Here is a 12,335-nt window from a genome sequence, read left to right on the forward strand (position 1 = left end):
GCGTCGGTCTCCACGGCAACCAAGACAACGTTGCCTGGAGATACAGAACGCGGGGAAGCAGGGTGACCCGCCCACCGCGCCCGTCACCAAGGCAACGGCCGACACACAGAAGCACCGCGTGAAACCAGCACAGACAACAAGGCAAGAGGCCCAATCGCTACGCTGATCACGCCAGGGCTCTAGGTCAGCTAACAATAGAGTGACATGTCAACTAGAAACCAGAAAAACTGGAGTCCTGCCGCACATCAACTCTATAGTGGGAGAGAAATACTTTATAAAAATCGAGAATGGGAGCGCTACAAAAAATACAGGCTGATAGGTCACATATATAATATGCGCGAATGTCAATAAAGGCATAGTGTCTGAGAAATGACATTGATATAATAGTCACATCCATAAACAATACATATATATCAAAAAAAGGACATGAAAAAAGACATAAAAAAATTCATAAAAAGTTTGTAAAGGAACACATATTTATATGAAGCAGTGCAGGGAAAGTTCTTCATTTAGTCCCTGGGGTGCCATGCATCCAAGCCGATGAATCCAATAACATTCTTTTTGGAGTAGCAGCTTGCCACGATCTCCTCCTCTTCTTAGTGGGGCTATATGGTCTAGAGGCAAAAAATGAAAATCTTTAAATGTATGATTACTGGATACGAAATGCCTTGCAACAGGTGGTGTATTAGAGTCCACAACACTAAAAGCTTTTTTGATGGAAGAACGGTGTAAATTAATTCTTTCTTTTAAAGTCCGTATAGTTTTTCCAATGTACACCATTGGACAAGAACAAACAATCGCATAGATCACATATTTACTGTCACAATCTAAATAATGATTGATAGCATATTCACTTCTTGTGACAGGGTCCATAAACTTGGGGCCAGTTATCATAAACTGACAATTCACGCACTTGGCGCACTTATAACTACCACTTTTTGCAGAGAGCCATGTCACCAAAAAAGGTCACATGGCTCTCTGCAAAAAGTGGTAGTTATAAGTGCGCCAAGTGCGTGAATTGTCAGTTTATGATAACTGGCCCCAAGTTTATGGACCCTGTCACAAGAAGTGAATATGCTATCAATCATTATTTAGATTGTGACAGTAAATATGTGATCTATGCGATTGTTTGTTCTTGTCCAATGGTGTACATTGGAAAAACTATACGGACTTTAAAAGAAAGAATTAATTTACACCGTTCTTCCATCAAAAAAGCTTTTAGTGTTGTGGACTCTAATACACCACCTGTTGCAAGGCATTTCGTATCCAGTAATCATACATTTAAAGATTTTCATTTTTTGCCTCTAGACCATATAGCCCCACTAAGAAGAGGAGGAGATCGTGGCAAGCTGCTACTCCAAAAAGAATGTTATTGGATTCATCGGCTTGGATGCATGGCACCCCAGGGACTAAGTGAAGAACTTTCCCTGCACTGCTTCATATAAATATGTGTTCCTTTACAAACTTTTTATGAATTTTTTTATGTCTTTTTTCATGTCCTTTTTTTGATATATATGTATTGTTTATGGATGTGACTATTATATCAATGTCATTTCTCAGACACTATGCCTTTATTGACATTCGCGCATATTATATATGTGACCTATCAGCCTGTATTTTTTGTAGCGCTCCCATTCTCGATTTTTATAAAGTATTTCTCTCCCACTATAGAGTTGATGTGCGGCAGGACTCCAGTTTTTCTGGTTTCTAGTTGACATGTCACTCTATTGTTAGCTGACCTAGAGCCCTGGCGTGATCAGCGTAGCGATTGGGCCTCTTGCCTTGTTGTCTGTGCTGGTTTCACGCGGTGCTTCTGTGTGTCGGCCGTTGCCTTGGTGACGGGCGCGGTGGGCGGGTCACCCTGCTTCCCCGCGTTCTGTATCTCCAGGCAACGTTGTCTTGGTTGCCGTGGAGACCGACGCTACTAACCGGCTCACACCGGAAGTGGCGCCGCGTCACATCCGGCCGCCCGGACATTGTGGTGGTCACATCCGGCCGCCCGGACATTGTGGTGAGATTAAGGAGTTATGTCTGTTTGCTGGTACAGCACAGGTGAGCATGCTTTCAATTTCATTAGGCTATTTAGTGACACTATATATATGCGCTGTTTGTCTCAGTCAAATATGCTCCTGACGACGGCAACACCCCCACGCCGAAACAGCTGTTGAGCATGGCTGACCTGCAGTGGATTCTATGTATCTGATGTCCTGTCTTTGAAGCTTTTTGTGATGGCTGATAAGTATTACTTGTATTCTTTGAACAACTCCGCTGCAAGTTATTGGATACCTTTTTTCACTTTATAAAATATTTTTCTACTTTTGCAATGGTGTGCCAGCCTCTAATTACTCAATATACATATATATATATATATATATATATATATACACATACATATTGCATGATGATCCCTCTCTTTAATTGAGCATTACATGTAATATTATCCGGTACTTGTGTACTATCACGGCGTCCATCGCATCGCAGACCATATCGCATGCGATGCGACGCGATATCGGCCGATGTTCTACAATGGCATACAATTTTAAAATTGACATACAATGCGATGGGATGCGATTATAAATTGTATAAGCACCCTAATGGGTGCTTACAATGCTTAAATGCACCCCTACGCCACCCCCCAAGTATAAACGTGAACCCGAAACGTGGCGAGCGCAGGTATCCGCGTCCCCTCGTGGGCTTCACAGGCATCCGCGTCCCCTCGCCACGCTTCGGGCTCGCTGCGCTCGCCACACTTTATAAAATCAACTCCACGCCGACGTGGATAGTGGGGGTATGAAAAGGTCGTAGGACACGTACCGCCGCCCCTCGCGGGGTCGCTGCGCTCGCCACGCTTCGGGTTCACGTTTATACTTGGGGGGTGGCGTGGGGGTGCATTTAAGCATTGTAAGCACCCATTAGGGTGCTTATACAATTTAATATCGTATATGCGTTAACATCGCATCGCATGCCATCGGGTGTATGGCATGCGATGCGATGCGATTAAAAAATCGGGCGACTAATTATCGGGGCGCCATGCTAGTACACAAGTACCTATTATCCTTTTATGTTGCTAGCCCAGATGTTTAAGATAGCCCTAACTAGGTAGCTTATTATGAAATATTATTGATTATTGTTACTCACTTTTGCAGTGCCTATAAATTCAAGTTATTTGGTTGTTTACCATTGGTGCTTCTCACTTGTGTTCCCTAATGCTCGGTAGCCACTATATTTGTTGATTTATAGTATATTTATGTTTTTATATTTTTAACAATAGATGCCTATTGGTGTGTTTTGTCTTTAGAATATGTTTCTTGCTTTTGACCAGCCTTTCCCCTATCCTGAACTGCACGCCGCATCCAGTGTATACATTTAGTCCCTTCTCCTGGCGTTTGTTATATTTTTGCATAGACACAAGTGTGTCCTTATCTTGACGCTGCATTCTCTGCTTTCGTTTACCTAGCAACGACACTGTGATTCCGTGATATTGAGCAAAGACGGTATCACGCACGCATGCGCGATGTTACTAGTGCTGCGGCTGCATACAATACACGGCTCCCTTCGTTTGTTTATCAGTTGTTTGGCAATGACGCTGTTAGACACATCCATGCTGCTACGCGTGATGTCACATGACATGTTAATTGAAAGCTTTCAATTCCACTTCTGTGGCTATCTCCCTCCTAACATAATTTTTACAATTGTCACCCTGTATTTGGAGAACCCATTACCTGTCTTACTGGAGACACCTTAATTATTGAGCTATTGGGGGGGGGGGGGGGGAGGGGGCACCAATATTTACCTTGCCTCCGGGCAACTGGGACGAACTTACACCACTGGCTCTAGGCATCAACTTAAAAGCAGATACATCACATGACAGTATGATTATAATAAGTAACCTAGTTGGTCGCACAGTCGGCAGTCAATCCTAAGTATTAAATTGTATTTTCTCACAAAATTCTTCAGTTTTTCTATTTTTATGTAGTTTTGAGACAGTGGGTCGGATAGTGTGGGGGATGTACAAACCCACATGGCATTGAAAACTCCCACACATCACTGGCCACAGCTACAAAGAACTGGTCACAGCTCCTCCCCTTTTCTGTATAGACCTGTAAAATATTTTCAGTTCCAGGCCGATGTGGCCCTTCATTCGGCCCTGCCTGTATTGTATTGATATTTGTTACAAAAGGGTAGCTGGGGGACGTTGAAGACAGGCTGGAAAGCTCGTCCCAAATAATATTCTGCTGTTTGTTATTATTATCATCATTATTTTATTTATTTTTGTAAGATTTTTTTTAATATTAATATATTTTTTTCTTGTTAGGTTTAAGTTGAGGTTTCTCTTTCTTGCTCTACAATAGAACTGCTCTGAGTTTTTGGAACTTTGCATCTGCAAATTTGTTTGCAGTTGTACTGGCCCCTGCATCTTAGTTCCGACTGTTAGCATGAGCAACTATCCATTGTGACTGCATTTGCGTCCACCTCTGACTCAAGGCCCTGGGTAACCCTTACATTCTTACAGAATGTCGACCACAGCCACAATACATGTGATACTGTGGTAACTATAGAAACCTCCTTTTGCTTATATTGCACGTATCATAAAGGTATATCACCATCTATAAAGACTCTGGATAAATTTCTACAATTTGCTTAAAAAGGAGATATAGGGGTGTATTCACTGTTGGTCGTTAGGTCAATTCTGTCTAAAACAGCCTATTTTACGCCTGGAAAAAAAGTCTAGATGAATTGTAGTATTCACTATAATTTTTTCTAGACAGTCTAAAGCATTTCACCTGTCAACTCTTTTCGTTTGCCTCGCCTGTCTAAATGAGTCATTTAGACTTTTTTTTTCACTTTGTCTAAACTCTGTCATGTTAATCTGATTTAGCCTATTCAGTGTGTGATTGTCTAAATGGATTCTACAGTTTTCAGGCAGGCTTTAGACAAAGTGAACTAGACAATTTCTTCTGTCGGGACTGCTCTACAAAACCTTAAATATTATTTTATTTATGTAGTTTTTGACATGAATCGATGTAATTTATTTTCATTTTGTTTGTAAATATATTTTGTATGTTTATTATTGCCCATATGAATATATTTTGATTTTTATAATTCTTTTTTTTACTCTACCCAGTGTAGTGGTCTGGTGCTGGGTGAGTGTAAAACTTAATATTTTTCTACAAACTCCCCTGCTTCGTTCATGTAAATGCAGGGGAGTTAACTGAGCACCAGCTGTTTTAATTTTACTGTGTTCCCCCCTCCCTGCTGGGTACAGACCTGTCCCCGGAGTGAAACTCCGTCTGCCCTGCGTGATTTCTGCTCACACGCTGGCAGCCAGCCCCCCGGCTGCTGACACAGCGTGACCCGGTCCCGGAGCTCTGATACGGCTCACCCCAGACACCCAGAGGCTATTACTGCGCTCTGCTGTGTCCCCCCCCTCCCGGTACAGACTCCGTCTGCCCTGCATGATTTCTGCTCACACGCTGGCAGCCAGCCCCCCGGCTGCTGACACAGCGTGACCCGGTCCCGGAGCTCTGATACGGCTCACCCCAGACACCCAGAGGATATTACTGCGCTCTGCTGTGTCCCCCCCCCCCCTCCCTTCTGGGTACAGACTCCGTCTGCCCTGCATGATTTCTGCTCACACGCTGGCAGCCAGCCCCCCGGCTGCTGACACAGCGTGACCCGGTCCCGGAGCTCTGATGCGGCTCACCCCAGACACCCAGAGGCTATTACTGTGCTATGCTGTGTCCCCCCCTCCCTGCTGGGTACAGACTCCGTCTGCCCCTGCATGATTTCTGCTCACACGCTGGCAGCCAGCCCCCCGGCTGCTGACACAGCCCGGAGCAAAGGGGGACCATGGGGAGAGCCTGAGGTGAGATGCATGCCCGCATCAGAGCTCCGGGACGGGGTCCCGCTGTGTCAGCAGCCAGGGGGCTGGCTGCCAGCGTGTGAGCATAAATCATGCAGGGGCAGACGTAGTCTGTACCCAGCAGGGAGGGGGGACACAGCAGAGCGCAGTAATAGCCTCTGGGGTGAGCCGCATCAGAGCTCTGGGACCGGGTCACGCTGTGTCAGCAGCCGGGGGGCTGGCTGCCAGCGTGTGAGCAGAAATCATGCAGGGCAGACGGAGTCTGTACCCAGCAGGGAGGGGGGGACACAGCATAGCACAGTAATAGCCTCTGGGTGTCTGGGGTGAGCCGCATCAGAGCTCCGGGACCGGGTCACGCTGTGTCAGCAGCCGGGGGGCTGGCTGCCAGCGTGTGAGCAGAAATCATGCAGGGCAGACGGAGTCTGTACCCAGCAGGGAGGGGTGAACACAGCAGAGCGCAGTAATAGCCTCTGGGTGTCTGGGGTGAGCCGCATCAGAGCTCCGGGACCGGGTCACGCTGTGTCAGCAGCCGGGGGGCTGGCTGCCAGCGTGTGAGCAGAAATCATGCAGGGCAGACGGAGTTTCACTCCGGGGACAGGTCTGTACCCGCAGGGAGGGGGGAACACAGTAAAATTAAAACCGCTGGTGCCCAGTTAACTCCCCTGCATTTACATGAACGAAGCAGGGGAGTTTGAAGAAAAATATAAAGTTTTACACTCACCCAGCACCAGACCACTACACAGCATCTCTCCATAAAGATAATGGCAGAGGAGTGTGGGTGTGACTGGCCTGCAGGCGAATTGGACATGCCCCCTTTCGCCTCATAGGTGTTTTAACGCCTGGAGGCGTTCCGCCCTGTATTCATTGTGAATACACTAAATGGTGAAAAACTGAAACCAAATACGCCTGTCTAGCTGATGTAAAAGCTAGAACAGGCGGAACTACATCAGCTAACGACGGACCCTGAATATGCCCCATAATGCCAAAATATATCAGTCACTCTATTGACTATATACTTATTTGAAACAAAGTGACACCATATAAACATCTGTTCGGCTCACACAATTCATTGCTTTCCCGGATTGCATCAAACACCTATGGACTAAATTATAGCAGTCCGAATGGAAGAATATCTAACAGCTAAAGGTGTCCGAAATCTGCTCAGTGGCCGTTGCATATTGATTGCTTATTGCTTACTACTAATTGATTGTCAATGTTTAATCATTTGTTCATTTTAATTGTATTTTTTCTTTTTATATATTTTTTATATGTTTTTTTTATATGTGCATTTATAAGAGATCTTACTAATAGACAATGATTTAATTTTGTTATATCCTTTATGATTTATTAAAAACTTTTTTAATTTTCTACAAAAAATTTTTATGGATTCATTGGTTGACTCTACTTGTTGTGTGTAGGCAGCACTCCATATTATATATCTTTCTGGATGAGCTTTTGTGCTTCTTGTTACTTTAGAGCTGCAACACACATAACAACAAGGAGTCTCTGGGACGAGTTACGCATTGTTTTATTGGAAGCAGACTAGCACCTCTTATCATTTCTTTTTGCTCAGTCATTGGCCTAGGTGGCGATATCCCAAAGCTGTGATCTTTAATGCTATGTTTACACATATTTTTGCAGGATCGGACTATTGGAGCAACACGGAGAAAAAAACTTTTAACAAAGCGTTAAACACATGCAACAAAGATTTCTTCCATGTCCAAAAGATGGTAAATACACATTCTACTATATCTATATAACTACATGGATTTATTGTACAATATATATATATATATATATATATATATATATATATATATATATATATATATATATATATATATATATATAGTAAAATAATGGGTAAGGCGTCACTCCAGGGCTTAGAAGAAACAGTATTTATTGTGAGGCGGTCAACGCCGTTTCGGGTGCTACCCCGTCGTCAGGACCAAAATGTGCTCAACCAAAACAAATAAAAGTGCAGTGCTTAAATACAAAAACTTACATTTGGATGACCCTCCCTGCTGCTCCTTCTCCCGGCCGGGTCCACCGCATTCTGCTTCCGGGTTCACCCAGGAAGTGACCCTACGGGTCTCCGGGCGGGGAGGTCACAGCAATTGAGGGAAAAAGTGAAAAATATGCATAAGAATAACATAACAATTATACGACCTGCTCTATGCAGGATATACTATAATATAATGATATACGTGATTAACAATGTAAAATGACTATTACCACTATGCACTTTACACATTTTGTGTCATTTTACATTGTTAATCACGTATATCATCATATTATAGTATATCCTGCATAGAGCAGGTTGTATAATTGTTATGTTATTCTTATGCAAATTTTTCACTTTTTCCCTCAGTTGCTGTGACCTCCCCGCCCGGAGACCCGTAGGGTCACTTCCTGGGTGAACCCGGAAGCAGAATGCGGTGGACCCGGCCCGAAGAAGGAGCAGCAGGGAGGGTCATCGAAATGTAAGTTTTTGTATTTAAGCACTGCACTGTTGTTTGTTTTGGTTGAGCACATTTTGGTCCTGACGACGGGGTAACACCCGAAACGGCATTGACCGCCTCACAATAAATACTGTTTCTTCTAAGCCCTGGAGTGACGCCTTACCCATTCTTCTACTATATTTGGTGGGCATCCCACCTTGGATGGCACCCAGGCAAGAGTCTTCTGAGTGCTGGGAGCGCCGGACATCAGCGCGACTTTTTAATATATATATATATATATATATATATATATATATATACACAAAAAGAAAGTAATGTTCTATAAAAATACATTGTAAAAACACTTGTCAGTTCAGCACTTTTAAAATAATTTATTAACATATTCCATAGACAAAAAACCTCACGGTTTCACATGTCCCATTAAGGCTTCTTACACATGATCTGACATTTCAGAAACCTGTTGTAACTCTTCCGCTCAAACTCCAAAAAGCAATGAAATTCCGATCATTAGGGCTGGCACCTTAATGGACGTGTTCCTTGCACAATACAGATATGGTACGCCATCACAGCCTGTGGGTAAGTGCAGATTCAGCATTCTCACAGTGAGATTACTGTCACTCACACAATGGTGGAGCTGCTAATTCACAGGTTTCTGAAATGTCAGATCATGTGGTAGAAGCCTTAATGGGACATGTGAAATCAAATGATTTTTTTTTGTCTATGGAATTTCATAGCTTTTTTTTATTTAATTTTTTAACTCAGAAATGTAAAATTTCACTGTAAGAATAAATATTGGATTTTTTTAAAATGTCTAATGAAAATATTCGTATATCATCACTGTTTTGGGCAAAATGCAAAATATATTTTTATTTACCAAACAGAATTTTTATACTTTTAACTTAAGTCAAACTACTTTGTTGCCTTAAAAAAAACATGAAAAATATCAACATATAAATTCCCATTTTTTTATGCTTTTGTCTTCATATTTTACTGGGATTGGGATTCAATTGGGATCCCAATTAAATAGAGGACTGTAGTGGGGAAACACACAGGGACCTTAAGGGGTGACACACAGGGTGCAATGACTGTAGTGGGGGCAGCAACACATGCAGAGGATTTATAGGTGCAGGAGATAAACATGGAATTAGACTAAAAAATCACATCCCTGTGTGTCACACACCCCACATACCCTGCATGTCACCCCTACAGTCCCCTGCACCCTGTGTGTCAACCCCCCTACAGTCCCCTGCACCCTGTGTCAACCCCCCTACAGTCCCCTGCACCCTGTGTGCCCTTCTCCTACAGTCCCATGCACCCTGTGTGTCACTCCCTACAGTACCCTGCACCCTGTGTGTCACACCCCCTATAGTACCCTGCACCCTGTGTGTCAGACCACCTACAGTCCCCTGCATCCTGTGTGTCACCCCCTACAGTCCCCTGCACCCTGTGTGTCACCACCTATTCAGTACCCTGCATCCTGCGTGTCACCCCCTATTCAGTCACCTGCACCCTGTGTCTTACCCCCTACAGTCCCCTGCACCCTGTGTGTTACCCCCCCCCCCCCCACAGACCCTGTGTTTCACCAGCTATATAGTCTCCTGCACCCTGTGTGTCACCCCCCCCACAGACCCTGTGTTTCACCAGCTATATAGTCTCCTGCACCCTGTGTGTCATCCCCCCCTACAGTCACCTGCACCCTGTGTTTCACCACCTATTCAGTCCCCTGCACCCTGTGTGTTGGCCCCCTACAGTCCCTGCACGCTGTGTGTCACCCCCCCCCCACAGACCCCCCGTGTCGCCAACTTTACAGTCCCCTGCACCCTGTGTTTCACCGCCCCTACAGTCACTACACACTGCGTGTCACCCCCCACAGACCCTGCGTGTCACCACCTTTAAGTCCCCTGCACACTGTGAGTCATTTCCCCACAGTCCCCTGCACCCATTGCCATCCCTCCCTACACTCTGTGTATCACCACCTATACAGTCCCCTGCACCCTGTGTCTCACCATCTATACAGTCCCCTGCACCCTGCGTGTCACCTTCCCTACAGTCCCCTGCATCCTGTGTGTGACCCCCCCTACAGTCCCTTGCACCCTGTGTATCACCACCTATACAGTCCCCTGCGTGTCACCCCCCCTACAGCTCCCTGCACCCTGCATGTCAACCCCCCCCCACAGTCCCCTGTGTGTCACCACCTATACAGTCCTCCGCACCCAGTGTGCCACCACCTATTCAGTGCCCTACACCCTGTGTGTTACCCCCCCCCCCCCCTACAGTCCCCTGCACCCTGGGTGTCACCACCCCCCCCCCCCCCCCCACAGTGCCCTGCACCTAGTGTGTCACCACAGTTCCCTGCACCCTCTGTGTAACCACCTATTCAGTCCCCTGCACCCTGTGTGTCACTCCCTTACAGTCCCCTGCACCCTGTGCGTCACACCCCCCACAGATCTCCCAGGGAGCTCAAGGGCACTTTGGTCCGACATGCCCTTAGGACAAGTCGGACCAAAATCCTGCTCCGGATAGCTCACATTCACTTCATGTATACGTATGCTGTCCCTGCCATTTTGTGCCGGAAAAACAAAGAAAATATTTATTTTAGTAATGAAATGCATGGAATTTCAATGATGTGAATATTATTGTATTTTAGATAAAGACAAAGACTGTGTCACAGTGCGTAGAATATTATTATACATGGAAAAAAATATTACACATGGGCCGCAGACAAAGAGCACGGATGGTTGAACTCCATGAAGAGGATACAGTAAGTTGATCACATGTGCAATTGTCTTTATGGTAGGGAATTCAGGTCTTTGTTTAGGTTTTGTTTAAATTAAAATATAGTTTATTTTTTTTATTAATTATAATATTGTGCATTTTTTACAGCAGCACTGTATAACAGCTCTGCGTCTCTTCATTTATCACAGCTTTGCAGCACTGTATAACAGCTCTGAGTTTCCTCATTTATCACAGCTCTGCATTACTGTATAACAGCTCTGAGTTTCCTCATTTATCACAGCTTTGCAGCACTGTATAACAGCTCTGAGTTTCCTCATTTATCACAGCTTTGCAGCACTGTATAACAGCTCTGAGTTTCCTCATTTATCACAGCTCTGCAGTACTGTATAACAGCTCTGCGTCTGTTCATTTATCACAGCTCTGCAGTACTGTATAACAGCTCTGCGTCTCTTCACTTATCACAGCTCTGCATCTGCTATCTGGTTCAAGGTGGGGGGGTAGGTTCAGGGGTGCCGAGAGAGGGGGGGAGAAGGTACAGTTTACCTGCGCCCAGGCCTGTCAGGGGGGCCCTGATCCGGACACACAGGTTTTTTTTAGATTTGGTGGTGAGTGCGCCGGGTCTGAGAGCACCGGAGTCAGCTGTTCAGCGGTGGCATTGGGAGTGAGGACCTTCTGAGCGTCATTCCGCTCTCCGACTCCAGGCCCTGCTGAGAGCCAGACACGTGACTTGGGAGTTTACCATGGCTCAGCGACAGGAGGATACTTAGGGTAGGTATTCCCTGGGTGCAGGGAGAAACTGGGTCAGAGAGGCTGCCTCCCGCCGGAGTACCACCCACTCCGCAGAATCCAGCCCGCCCGCTCCCCACATTCCCATCCCAGCCAGAAGCAGCAGGTGCCGGTGCCATATCTCCAGCCCAGCAGTCCCAGACCTGGTTCCCCACCATGTCCAGGTCACTGTGTTCCAAGGTGGAAGGTGAGTGGCTGGTTGCTCTGTGTCATGTGTAATAGGCAATACGGTGTAAATTTTTGTCCCTGTATCCACCTTGGAAGCAATGGCGTAACAACGGGTCTGCAGAGTGTGCTGGGAGCTCTGTCCGTGGGGGCCCAATGAAGTTGTTGTACCAGGGCCCAATATTTATCTTGGCGGCCCTGCGTAGGTTAGTAGAAGCTGCTATCTGGGTCTAGGGGAAAGAGAGGAGAACTCATATGTGCACCCATTGTACTAATGCTACCTGTATAACAGGTTTGAAACATATTTCACAAATTTAGAGCAC

At 45.5% G+C, this 12,335-nt stretch overlaps 1 protein-coding gene across 6 annotated transcripts in view; it reads left to right on the plus strand.

The window, feature by feature from the left end:
• Positions 1 to 12,335, plus strand: part of TRERF1 (transcriptional regulating factor 1) — a 171,195-nt gene that overhangs the window by 150,795 nt on the left and 8,065 nt on the right. For all 6 annotated transcript variants that reach the window (XM_083175677.1, XM_083175673.1, XM_083175672.1 and 3 more), the window contains 2 exons: positions 7,505 to 7,593; positions 10,973 to 11,086. In XM_083175677.1, the coding sequence (XP_083031803.1) occupies positions 7,505 to 7,593; positions 10,973 to 11,086 (203 nt within the window). The remainder of the gene's footprint in view (positions 1 to 7,504; positions 7,594 to 10,972; positions 11,087 to 12,335) is intronic.

The sequence above is a fragment of the Crinia signifera genome, chromosome 3, assembly GCF_055691185.1.
Source record: "Crinia signifera chromosome 3, ASM5569118v1, whole genome shotgun sequence".
NCBI classification, from domain to species: domain Eukaryota; kingdom Metazoa; phylum Chordata; class Amphibia; order Anura; family Myobatrachidae; genus Crinia; species Crinia signifera.